At 46.5% G+C, this 13,581-nt stretch overlaps 1 protein-coding gene across 1 annotated transcript in view; it reads left to right on the top strand.

The window, feature by feature from the left end:
• LOC144767924 (serine protease 1-like) overlaps positions 1-12,457 on the top strand; it is a 59,594-nt gene extending 47,137 nt beyond the window's left edge. The window contains exon 5 of the mRNA XM_078651263.1: positions 12,146-12,457. Coding sequence (XP_078507389.1) covers positions 12,146-12,295 — 150 coding nt within the window. The 3' untranslated portion in view covers positions 12,296-12,457. The remainder of the gene's footprint in view (positions 1-12,145) is intronic.
• The last annotated feature ends 1,124 nt before the right edge of the window (positions 12,458-13,581 follow it).

Genomic DNA, 13,581 nt, shown 5'->3' with positions numbered 1-13,581 from the left:
CCCTGGGCCCCTGCCGACAGAACATCCAGCATGTTTATCAGAAGGGGCTTGGAAACCCTTTCCCCCCCACTGTGCTCTGGGTTGTCTGTGTCTCCTTTAACCTCGGCCTCACTCTGCTGGTGGGAACCTGAAAAAGCCTCTTGGAATAACTCCCAAGTACCGTCTAGGATAATCTGGCACAGATACCAGAGTTCCGCCTCCTTCGCAAACTCTCTGGCGTCAGTGAGCTTGCCGTCAACAAAACATGTTCTAAGGAGGTTCTTTCTAAAAACAAGATTGCACAAATCATTCACTTTATTTCCTCGTACCCAGGCATTGAGTGCCTTGGGGTTGTAATCAAGGAAATCCACTCAACTGGTTCTGCAACTCTTGGCTATTCCTCAACCCGGTTCAGTACTTCTCCGGGGTGAGCCCAGACTTGCTAATAAGGATGGTTTTCACGGGAGTGTTCTTCGTCTGGTGCTTGGAATTTCCTGTCTCCCTGCCCTGGCCCCAGGTCGTCTGAGGACACAAAAAACTATCGTAAATCACTTTGTGAAAGTGCTGAGGCGAAGCCTTTGTGGTGTGTAAGTATGGCAGGCGACAGCCCCTCCCCCCTATCACGTCAGAGATGGCCCCTCCTGCCAACACCTGTTCCCTCTGTGTCTCACAGTCTGGGAGTAATACACACAGACTCACTGCCAGCTATGCCTAGTCATGTGACCCAGGATACATATTCAGGCACCAAATGGTTGGGACAAAAAAAATTGCCAACTTTCTAAAAGGGTTTTAAGAAGACAGCGGTTCTTGTCCAGCCAAAAAAATGGTCCTAAAAAAGAAGCACTGGAATTAGCGTCAGGCTTAAGAACAGTAGTAATGATTGTCAGGAGTAGGCAATTTATGCTGGAGGGAGCAATTAAGGGGTATGCACATGGACAATAGTAGATTCAGAGAATTATGATATATTATACGATTTATTCCCAGCAAAACATCATATAAAGTTCAAGTGCTCACATAAAAAAAATGAAAACAGGCGTTCGGTGATGAGTGAGGGGGACTTTTTTTAAAATTACATCGCATTGACAACACATATATGAACTCTTCAGAAACAAATTATACAATGCATTCACTCAGCGCGCACCTATCACCTAAACGCAGATGTAGCCCGCTCGTCCGGTTCAGACTGATTCACGCGCTCACCCAAAAAATTCAGCTGGCTCATATATTACTTGTCTTGAAGATGATCTCTAGCCATTGAGGACGAAACGCCGTCGACCCCTACAACAAGAACTTTTTGTATTTTGTATAAATTGTTGATGAGTAGTTCATATATGTGTTGTCAACAGAACAGGGCATTGTTTATCGACCTTGCCGTTGAGACTAAACTCCAGGAACTCAGCAGAGAAAGTGAAAAGCAGACGGTTCTCATGTGAAAGACATAAAGAGAGTCTTGCAAAAATAAAGTCATGTCGTAACGTGCACAAAAGCAGCATCATGGCAGCAGAGCTCATGCTAACTTCAATGTCGACAATGACCCTAAGAGCCACAACATAACAAAGTGGCAGGCCTGAGACATGTTTAAAAGGGCTACTTAAGAGGGTGCCACAGTGAATGCTGAAGGCCCACTTGAAGCATTTCTTCTACAGGCCCTGGGCACAGGTAGTAGCAGTTCAATAGAGACTTGCAAGCAAATTAAATGTGCCAATTGGGTGCAAGCCAATTTCACCATGTTTAAGGGAGAGAGCACAGGCACTTTAGCATTGGTTAGGTGTGTTAAAGTGCACAGGATCTAAAAGAAAACAAAAAAGGTTCCGAAAACAGGAGGGTGGCAGTATGGGGGTATGACCCTGCAGAGAAGGCCTAGTCCAACAATTAAATTTTTATTTTCATATGTGCAAATATATATATGTGGTATTTTTATGCACTTCTGCATCCATGTTTGTATGGTTATATATATATTCACTGAAAAAACCATAGGTTATAGACCATATATAGTTAGGAATTAGCATTTAAAAAACCTTATTTTACTCACACAAAACCATTGAAATTCCATATATAGTTAGTTGTACTAACTATATATCGTGCACCCGCAATCCACTGCTGATCATGTCACATATTACATCATTCATGACATGGTCAGTGACATCACTGATGACATCACTGATGACATCTCAAATGACATCACTGATGACATCACTGATGACATCTCAAATGACATCACTAATGACATCACTGATGACTACATCCAGTGACTGTATAATTCTGTAAAGTTAAAATATGTGTTACATATTGAAGAATGAGTGGATGTATAAATGTCTGGATGAAGGATTTAGTAGGTGCATGACTGACTGTATGAGTGACTGATTAAATGTGTCTCACTGAGTGCATGGGTTAGTGACTAAACTGTCTTAATTTGTGCATCATTATGTCTGTTGTTCTGTAAACTGCTGCATGTGTTGATCAGTAGCTATATGAGTAACTATATGGGTTATTGATTGGTTGCCCAAGTATTTGTATGGGAGACTGAGTGTGTGTGTGGGTGGCTGGGAGGTGTATGACTCTGTGCATAGATGTGTGAGCAGTTTATTCACTAGGTGTATGAGTTCAAGAGTGCATGTGGAAACAGCTACATGGGCGGTTGACTGTGTGCATGAGTGTATTGGTGAGTGAATGGATATCTCAGTGCTACATGTCAAAGTAAGTACATATGTAAAACACAGTACATGTGAGAGTTGACATATATAAATAACTGTGCATAAGAGCCAGTGAATGTGTGAGTGGCTGTATGGATCACTGTGAACTTGTATCAGGGATTGTATAAGAGAGTAAATATGTGTTAGTATATGTTTGAATAAGTAAGGTGTGTATAACTGTATAGTTGAGGAAATGGAGGTGTGATTGATTCTTTGCATGACTGACTAAGTGTCTGAGTAACTCCATGGATGAGTGACAGTCTATGAGTGTCTGTTTACACTGAGTGTATCTAAGGTTATATTAGAGTCTGAAGAGGTTCATCGTATTATCACATGAATGATGTCATCAGTGATGTGATCAGTAATGTCAAATGAGATGTCATCAGTGATGTCATCAGTGATGTCATCAGTGATGTCATTTGAGATGTCATCAGTGATGTCATCAGTGATGTCATTTGAGATGTCATCAGTGATGTCATCAGTGATGTCATTTGAGATGTCATCAGTGATGTCATCAGTGATGTCACTGACCATGTCATGAATGATGTAATATGTGACATGATCAGCAGTGGATTGCGGGTGCGCGATATATAGTTAGTACAACTAACTATATATGGAATTTCAATGGTTTTGTGTGAGTAAAATAAGGTTTTTTAAATGCTAATTCCTAACTATATATGGTCTATAACCTATGGTTTTTTCAGTGAATTTTCAAGGTTTTGTAAGTGCTAATTCCTAACTATATATGGTCTATAACCTATGGTTTTTTCAGTGAATTTCAATGGTTTTTTAATAGCAAATATCATAAGCTGTCGAATGTCAAGTACGTGGTAAGTGAAAACATTTTCGTGTTTATGCACACTGATCTGCTTTGAATGCTGCCCCCCCCCCCTCATTTCTATTAGGAGTACTCTCTCTTTGCAGATAGTAAAAGGTAGTTAACGCAGGCCTTTGCCCCGTTGTAATCCGTCGTGCCTGCTTCTCTCTCCATTTGATTGATTGTTATCCAAGCATTTACTGTTTTAGAATTGGTTCTCTTTGGTTCATTCTCTATTTACAAACAAGCACAGAGTCGCAATACTCTGTTTAGTCTTTGCAGATAGCGAAAAATCGTGTAAAAAAACAAAAGGAATCGAGCAAAATCAGTAGGCCACTAATGGGATCTCTTTTTGACCTCGCTAAAATAGAAACATTAGGAACAACCCCTCATGACAAATACGAAACTAGTGAGATGAACTGAACTCCACACCATGATGGCTGCAATACAGCTCGGCTCCGCCACCCACCCCGCCCAAAATAACGATAAACTCTATGCAAATATTACAAATATATACAACACACCAGCAAAGTAACAGGGTAAAACATTTTATTAAACAACTATTTACATAACTATTTTATACTTTTTGTTGCCCGATCCGGCTAGCTCAATCGATCGAGCATGAAACTCATGCACTCTGATGGTTCAAAGTTTTGAGGAGTGCTTGTAACACTGTCTGAAGCCTATTTGCACTTGCTTCAGCTTCACTATTCTCAAAGTAAGTGGGGGCTGTTTGAGGACGTGACTGCATTTGTGAACAATGTGATGCGGTGCCACCCTGAACCGCTTGACGGAGGCCCCCGAGGGATGGTGTGATGGCGCGGACTCGGAGGGGGCGCTTGGCTCCGGCTCCCTCCCCAAGTCGTGTTCTCCTGGTGTAGCCTGAGATCGCCCCCGACATAGGTGGCCGGCTCCCGGGATCAAGCGGAACTTTTTGCCTTTTGGTAACTCTTCCATTCTTGACCTTGTCCCACAATCCGTTTCACCTAAAGACACGCTGTAGTGGGGCGCCCCTTTACCATTTCAGTTGCCATTCCGCCCGCTTTTGCTACACTGTGCCTCTTCCGCTATTCAGCTGTTTACCGCCCGCTCTTTCGACTACAGCGTCTCGCTCACCATGTAGTTGAGTTGCTCCCGCTCTTGCGGTGCAGCGATAGGCGGCTGCCACAGGACTCTCAAAATGGCGGCCGGCTCTTCAGATTTGGGCGTGGTCCACTAAAATGGCCCTGCGACACCTTGGAACTCGGACGCTTGTCTGCTAGAGCTTGGGCTCCATTCTCGAAAGCGTCCCCTCAGCCTTGAAGATTCTACAAAAGTCTTGGGGGCCCCCGACTCCCGCAGGCTTCTGGTGGGGAGCGGCTAGCATTATTGCTCGTGGAATGGCCACGACGGAGCTACGAAATGGTGCTGCTCTCATGCTAACGCCAGCTTCAGTCTGAAACACCCAGAAACACTGTAGACTACCAATTCGATCAGTTCCGGTAGCGCCCCAACGTGACCCGGTAGAGAAGAACTAGCCCTCCCCTCTTTGACTGATGGTTCTTGTTGCCTGTCCCTTCTGTTGTCATTTAACAGAACTATTTAGCCTGCTGAAAGGGGTTGTGTTCCGACCGCTGGTTGGTGGAGACATTTTGACTATATTCTGGACCTGCGTTGTCGCGTGATGCGTCATATGACGCGCCGCGTTAGCGCATCCGGAAGTGATCCGGGGCGCGACGCGCAGCGCGTAACGTAAGCATAACAGGTCATGTGACTTGTTAATAAAACTTTTCATTGGTTCATTTTACTTTTCTTATTCTAATGATGAAAGGCTTGGTCATATGACCTAAAAATTACGCTTTTTAATACTTTCGAACATTATTGTTTCTTAAATATATGTTATAATGTTCCAGGCTAATGTACTTTCCCAGAAAATTTACAACTGTCCTGCAAGTAAAATATATTCCTTTTTCGAGAAAAAGGGCGTTTCTTCGTCCCATGACGGAGCCGTTGAGCAAAAGAGGGTCGGCCTGCTGTCAAAGTCGCCGATACGCCTGAATATGAGATTCTTATCGATCACTTTATGTTGCAGGAGTAGAAAACACAACAGCCCTTGACCATTTATCTTTACTGCGTTCCTGCGTATTATACCTTTTACCCTTCATGTAATTGGTCTGCTTTATTTCACTTGCCTTTTACTGATTCTAAAACAGTGACTATTATTAAAAACTTTACCAATGTAAATACTACTACCATGTTTTCTTTTAAAAACCTTTATTGTGAAAATGTCAGTATACAAATACGGGCCTATAACCACGTGGGCCGGCCACGGAGCAAACTGTAATCGTATATGATGAGTAGACATTTACACTGTAGAGGAACGTAACGGGCGGGCCATTAGGTTGCAAGAACTAAGGTGTCTAACAGTTGCGGAATCGGTGGACGTACATTTTATAATTAAAATACGACAGGGCCAGTTACAATAAAATTATCTAGATATACATTTGCGGGCAAGTACCATGGGTGACGTTAATTCGAACTTTCAATAGTACAGTAATCAATAACACATCAGAACTTAATATCAATAGGGATATCGAAATATTCAATCTATTCTCGTCCCCGCCCGCCATGTGCTTCAAAACTGCATACGTATCTCGTGATATCAAGGTTGTGCAACCAGTACACAACAAGGAGTTACGAGTGCCATTTATTCCGGCGCCATTTTGGGCGAGGACGGGCAGGTCCAGGATATAGTCAAAATGTCTCTACCAACCATCGACTATGATGATGTTCATATGCTGTATTTATTAGAGTAACACTCATCTGTCCACATGAAATTAATTTGCCACAATCTAAACATGTCATTTTAATCTTTCCAAAGTTCTTCTAAATATTTGGGACCGTTTCCCTTGCCTCTGATGCTGTCAGTGACACTTCTTTGATGAATGTACTGGCAAGTCGGGGGTTCTCCTCCAAATCTCTCTTTTGTGCAGCACTATAATTAATCGGTGCCACCTCTCCATATGACGATGCATGGTATAGTTACCATAACTATATTTTGTTTCGCTTCCTCTGGAGAGTACATCGTGGCAGATGAAGCGTGTAACGTACCGGGCATTTACCTTTTTTTGCATGTAGAGGAAAGGAAAAAAAATTCGAGCGTCCGAGTTCTAAGGTGTCCCAGGGCCATTTTAGTGGACCAGGCCCAAATCCAAAGAACAGGCCGCCATTTTGAGAGTCCTGTTGCAGCCGCCTGTCGCTGTAGCATCAAGAGCGGCCGAAACTCAGCTGAATGGCAACTGAAACGGTAAAGGGGCGCCCCACTACAGCAGACGAGCCTCCACCTAGGAAGGCCCGTTCACGCCGAACCCCCCCCCCCCTTCGGGCACCCCACACCGTTATTCGGAGCAGGATTGTAGGATGGCCACACCAGTGCGGCAACTTGCTAGACACCACCTCGGTGCTAACCGAATCTCAGCGCCTTGTGGTGTCTTCTATTCAGAAAATATTGTTGCGCTGCCTTTGGCCCCATTCGCACATCGGTCCGCTACTGACGCCATCTCACAGGCCAACGGGGCGCCCCACGCCGACTTTCAGCATTGTAGGATGGCCACACCAGTGCGGCAACTTGCTAGACACCACCTCGGTGCCATCCGGATCTTGGCATCTCAGCGCCTTGTGGTGTCTTCTATTCAGAAAATATTGTTGCGCTGCCTTTGGCCCCATTCGCACATCGGTCCGCTACTGCCGCCATCTCACAGGCCAACGGGGCGCCCCACGCCGACTTTCAGCATTGTAGGATGGCCACACCAGTGCGGCAACTTGCTAGACACCACCTCGGTGCCATCCGGATCTTGGCATCTCAGCGCCTTGTGGTGTCTTCTATTCAGAAAATATTGTTGCGCTGCCTTTGGCCCCATTCGCACATCGGTCCGCTACTGCCGCCATCTCACAGGCCAACGGGGCGCCCCACGCCGACTTTCAGCATTGTAGGATGGCCACACCAGTGCGGCAACTTGCTGGACACCACCTCGGTGCCATCCGGATCTTGGCGCGTTGTGCTGCCTTCGGCCTATTCGCACATCGGTCCGCTACTGACGCCGCCTCACGTGCCAACGGATTTACTACGCTTTTTATACCCTATGCCGCATAACAGGTCATGTGACTTGTTTATGAAACTTTTCATTGGTTCATTTTACTTTTTGTTTCCTAATGATGGAAGGCTTGATCATATGACCTAAAAATAACACTTTTCATTGGATGAAAACTTTTTTTTTTCCCAAACGATGAAAGCCCCACCTTGTTTCTGGATGTTTCAGACTGAAGCTGGCGTCAGCATGAGAGCACCACCATCTCGTGGCTCCGTCGTGGTCATTCCGCGAGCAATCATGGCAGCCGCTCCCCACCGGAAGCCTGCAGGAGTCGGGGGCCCCCAAGACTTTTGTAGAATCCTCAAGGCGGAGGGGACGCTTTCGAGAATGGGGTCCAAGACCTAGCAGACAAGCGTCCGATTTCCAAGGTGTCCCAGGGCCATTTCAGTGGACCAGGCCCAAAAAGGAAAGAGCCTGCCGCCATTTTGAGAGTCCTGTGACAGCCGCCTATCGCTGCACCGCAACATTGGGCGCAACTCAGCTGAATGGCGGATTTTGACACAGTGGACCAAAAGCGGACGGAATGGCAACTGAAACGGTAAAGGGGCGCCCCACTACAGCAGACAAGACTCCACCTGGGGAGGCCCGTTCACGCCGCCTCCCCCCCCCCCCGGGGCGCCCCACGCCGTTATTCGGAGGGCGGCAACTTACTGGACATCACCTTGGTGCCATCCACATTTCAGCGCGTTCTGCTGCCTTGGAACTATTCGCACAACAGACCGCTACTGACGACCCACCCCCCGGGACGCCCCACGCCGGATACCCAAATCAGTGCGGCACCCAGGCAACATCACCTGGGTGCCGTCCAGAACTCAGGACGTTGTGCTGCCTTGGGACTATTCGCACAACCGACCGCTACTGACTATTGTTCCTTCTTTTTCCCTAAAAATGTTTAAATGTTTTTACTGTTTTATTTTTTGTTGTATATATTTATAAGTTATTAAAGTTTTATAATCCTACTACTTTGTTGGAGTGCTATATATTTTTAATGTGACACATAATTGTAAAAACTTTGATGTACAAAGAGTCATCCCTGGAATCTTCCGCTTCAGGCTCGGTCCCCTCCCCAATCACAATACAGGATGGTTTTCAGATAGTAGGAACGCGTGTGGTGTGACGGATCTCATCGAGTGTGGGCCTTGATCTACTATAACTCCTTTAAAGAGGGGTGATTCTTTACAGCTGTGGCCATAAACTACATCTGCAGGGCTAGCTGATACCCTAGGACCGGCCTGGACAATCGGACACAGAGGAAGAGGAGTGTCAGAGGGTGCGGTAGTGAATAGGGCGAAAGGGAGGTGTCGGGCGGGCACAGAGTGTGATTCTCAGGGAAGAGCAGCGCAGATGGGGGGAGGTTTATTGCCCATGCATAAGACAGAGAGCGGGGGTGACCAGTGCCTGGGGGAGATGCTTGCGAGGGTGGGGAGCCATGCTACGGATCGACAGCGTGCAGAGAGTGGGTCTGGTCAAGGCATCTAAAATGGCTGCCGTGCACGACAAAAGTGTGGCATTTGAAAAAAGGCAAGATGGCGCAGACAATGTTTTTCAACACTTCCTGATTTCCTTCGAATCAAACGTTAACAGACGTTGGGGCATATTACCAAAGTTAAGCGATATTTATCGCTAACGATGCTTAGCAACAAATTTTTTACCGCTAAGCATCGTCAGAAATTATCGCAGATAAACCTTGCTATTATCAAGGCCGCAATGCATGAATATCGCTGAAAAGTCAGCGATATTCATGCATTACCGAGCTAATGCTCTTAGCCATGTTATCCACCTCCCATTGGATAACATGGCTAAGAACTGCTCAGGGCAGGTGTTACTTTTTGGAGATATTCGCGCTTAGCGCGAATATCTCCAAAAGTTGGTAATAGGAGATAGCGATGTTAGCGACTGTTTCCAGTCGCTAACATCTTGGCATGCCCACTTTGCATGTCATTAGTGATAAATATCACTGACATGCAAAGTGGGGCCCAAGATGGTCGCTATCTCCTACTAGCGGTCGCTAACTGGTGTTAGCGACAGCTAGGTAATACGCAGATAATTTTATCTCCGCTTTCTTGGCTTTTAAAGCCAAAAAAGCGGAGATAAACCCCCTTGATAATATGCCCCGTTATCTCTCCCACACTACCGTTCCCCCTGGGCTTAAACGCCGAGATGGTAGGGACTGCATCCCGTGTAGTTAGGCCGAGACGTCACTCAGCAGAAAAAAAAGTAAAAAAAAAGTCTATAAACATACAATAAGTTAAAAGTCAATCATTCTTCTTTCCTTGTAGTACGCTCCCCAGTCCGCTTCCCGTTACGCTAACTGGGCGCACCCCACCAAAAAAACGATTAAAAAAAAAAAAAAATTGCCCCGCGGAGCCCTTTTAAAGCCTCCACATCAAACCTATGGGGTCAGGGAGGATCTACTATGCCCCCTTATGGTCATTTGCCCCTTCGCTTTGGCCTCCTCTTGTCTCTCGATCCTACCGAGAGACAAGATGGCGGCCGCTACGGACTGTTTGGAATGTTTACAGACGCCGGAGAACCAATCAGCTTCGCTTCACAAAGCTCCGTAACGCGAAAAGTACACGAAGTGGAGCGCTGCCCGGTGCGCTGTTACAGATATATATCTTTTTTTGAACGTTAATTTCTCAAAATCCACTGGAGCACATATATTGAGACCTAGCAAAGGCACATCGGGCTACCAGTCCCTACAATTTTGCCAAGTTTCGTGCAAATCCATTCAGCCGTTCGATTATTATTATTTTTTTTTTTTTGCCCCGCGGGGCCCTTTTAAAACCTCCACATCAAACCTAGGGGGTCAGGGAGGATCTACTATGCCCCCTTATGGTCATTTGCCCCTTCGCTTTGCCCTCCTCTTGTCTCTCGATCCTACCGAGAGACAAGATGGCGGCCGCTACGGACTGTTTGGAATGTTTACAGACGCCGGAGAACCAATCAGCTTCGCTTCACAAAGCTCCGTAACGCGAAAAGTACGCGTAGCGGAGCGCTGCCCGGTGCGCTGTTACAGATATATATCTTTTTTTGAACGTTAATTTCTCAAAATCCACTGGAGCACATATATTGAGACCTAGCAAAGGCACATCGGGCTACCAGTCCCTACAATTTTGCCAAGTTTCGTGCAAATCCATTCAGCCGTTCGGGCTAAAAGTGAGGCCAACCGCCCTATGGAAATTAACATTGGAAAAACGCGTTTTGGGACCCCCCTTTTTTCTCGGCCCCCCCTTGACGAACCCCCCCCCAAATTTCCAGGGGCTGCTCAGAAACAACATGTGCCATTTTCCTGAAAATTTCAGCCAATTCCGTCCACAAACGCCAAAGTTATTAGACATAGAATTTTCAAAAAACCCATAGAGAAAAAATCCTAACTATATATACCTACTGGCGACCGCCAGTAGGTAATGTGGTTTTTGTACGAATGGTTAAATGTATATATTGCTTGTATGCTTTATTTATTTGCAGTGTCCTATATAGTGCTACTTTCCAGCCCAAAGGGTTATCACAGCAACTTACAGAAACTCAACTGACCAATGACCAATGACCGATTGGTCATTGGTCATTGGGTTTATATAACAATAAGACTTAGAATCAGGTTAAGCGAGGCCAGCTAGGCATGCCTTAGCATGTAGCAGTCCAGAATGTTACAATATGTGTTATATGAATGTGTTATTTGTATGTGTGTATGTATAGTATGATTGTATCTATGTGTCTGGTACTTGTATACATAGTGGAGGAGTGTGGCTCAATGGTTAGAGCGGCAGACCCTGATGCAGAGTTCTGGCCCGGGACTAGGGTTCAATTCCCGCCTCAGCGGGTCTTGGGCTCAATTTCCTCGGACCTAACAATTCTCGCCTCGGTGCCTATTCTAATCACGGGCCCCACGCGGCAACTCTGGGCAATAGCTTGCTTAACCTCCACACTGGCCCCAACAGCACTAAGGATGCCTGGCTTCACCCTGGGGATGCCCAGGAGTGGACACTTCACAGGGAAAGCCAGGACGGGTTCCACAGCGGTATGAGTAATAGCGCCAGGAAACCGCTTGGTGGCAGTGCGCTCTACAAATACCTTGACATTTACATTTACATACATGTATGTTTGGAGGCACGTGCTAAGTATTTAAGTATATTGCCTTTGTTTGTATGTTCATGTATTTGTTGTATTTGTGACACATACCCCTAAAAGACAGCTGAGAGCTGGACATGCTTGAAGGTCAGTCACCCTTATGTACATACCTCTGGGTGACAATGTATGTGACTGTCATCACTTTACTCCCTCCTCTGGAATGTCAACACATATATCCACACATTGACTCTTCAGAACACCCACACACACACACACACACACACACACAGCGTCCACCCTACCATGCCAGGGTCCAGTGCCTGCCTGCTTCTGTGTCCTTGCGTTTTGTGGCGTCTACACAGCTCCCTGCCACTGTCCACTGTTCTCCTGCCTATGAGGCCTCTTGTGAGTGACCCCCTAGTTACCTCCTCTCTCATGTGTTTTCTCCTCTGCAGGGTGACTCCGGGGGGCCTCTGGTTTGCGGCGATGAGCTCATGGGTGTGGTCTCCTGGGGAAGGGGCTGCGCGCAGAGGAACTACCCAGGGGTCTACGTCCCGGTCTGCAAGTACATCTCATGGGTGGAGGAAACCATGGCCAAGAACTAAGGACTGGACCGCCAACGGGTGCCCACTGGACCGCCAACGGGTGCCCACTGGACAGCTAGGGGCGCTTCAACATCAATACGCGGCACCCTATACGGGATCGGACAATAATGTGGGGTCTCCCATACCACCTCGATCAATGCGACTTGTGTGGGGTTCCCACACCGCCTCACTTACTGCTGTCGGGCTCCAAACCCACCTTGGTTACGGCTGTGGGGTTTCCATAACCAGCTCAATCACCGCCACAGTGTCTGTCGCTCCCGCTTACTCGCCAGTCACGACTGTTGTGTGTGTTCACTCATGGTGCCTGCAATAAATATTGAATCTTCTGTGGACAAGAGAGCTGTCAGGTCATTGAATGGAAGTCCCCTCTCAGGGGAGATATTGATTGACTCAGGTGTGCTCTGATCTAAAGTTCAAGGAGGGAACAACCAAAAACTTAACTCTAAGAGTTTTACTTTTGGAGGGCTCAGAAGTTACTGAGTCATAAGAGGGCTCTCACTTCTGGTGCCCAGGGGCCCCATTACTTACACCCTCACACTGGCACCTGGATATGTCTTCTAGCACTTTACTCTCAGAGTAGCAAGGCAGAGTTCACACCATACAAGTTAGGACTCCTAACTTTACTGCTCCTAAACTGAGAAAAATCCTAACTTTAAGACTTTCGGTATTCACAGAAGGCATTTAGGAGTCCTAACTTCTGTGAATACCAAAATGGTATTAAGTTTATAATTTTGTCTTAAGTTAGTTTTATACCATAAAACTATTGCCTTTCAATCAACTAATATTGTGGCAGCCAATCAGTATCAAACACACAGACCCATTGACAACATTTCAACAATATTGATTTAATCATTTTACACTTGGGTACCAAGCGACCCCTCAGGATCCACAAGACGCCGAGGGCCACATTTTCCAGGGCAGCACGCGAGCTCAACGGCGGGGTGACTCGCAGATGAGCCCACCTCCTCCTGGGGCCATCGGTTCTCACTTCCCGGGAAGAGTTAGGGGGCACTTTTCTTGTAGCACAAAGAGGACTCGTGGGGTCTCACCGTGGCACCGGTGGCTCCCAAGGCCCTCAGGTGCATCTCACATTTGGGGGCATATTTACAATGGAAGTGGCAGAGCGCGGCGTTAGCCTCCTTAACCTAACGCCGCCTTCCGCCACTTCAGAAACGCCGGGCTGCACCATATTTACAACATTACAGTGCAACCCTGCGTTTCTCCCGTGCTGGCGTGGCAACTGAGGAGGAATGTGTCTGTGTACGTCTGGTAAGATGAAATGCCAC

This window comes from Lissotriton helveticus, chromosome 7, assembly GCF_964261635.1.
Source record: "Lissotriton helveticus chromosome 7, aLisHel1.1, whole genome shotgun sequence".
Taxonomy (NCBI): domain Eukaryota; kingdom Metazoa; phylum Chordata; class Amphibia; order Caudata; family Salamandridae; genus Lissotriton; species Lissotriton helveticus.
The sequence above is the reverse complement of the archived record's forward strand: the minus strand, read 5'-3'. Positions and strand labels throughout refer to the sequence as shown.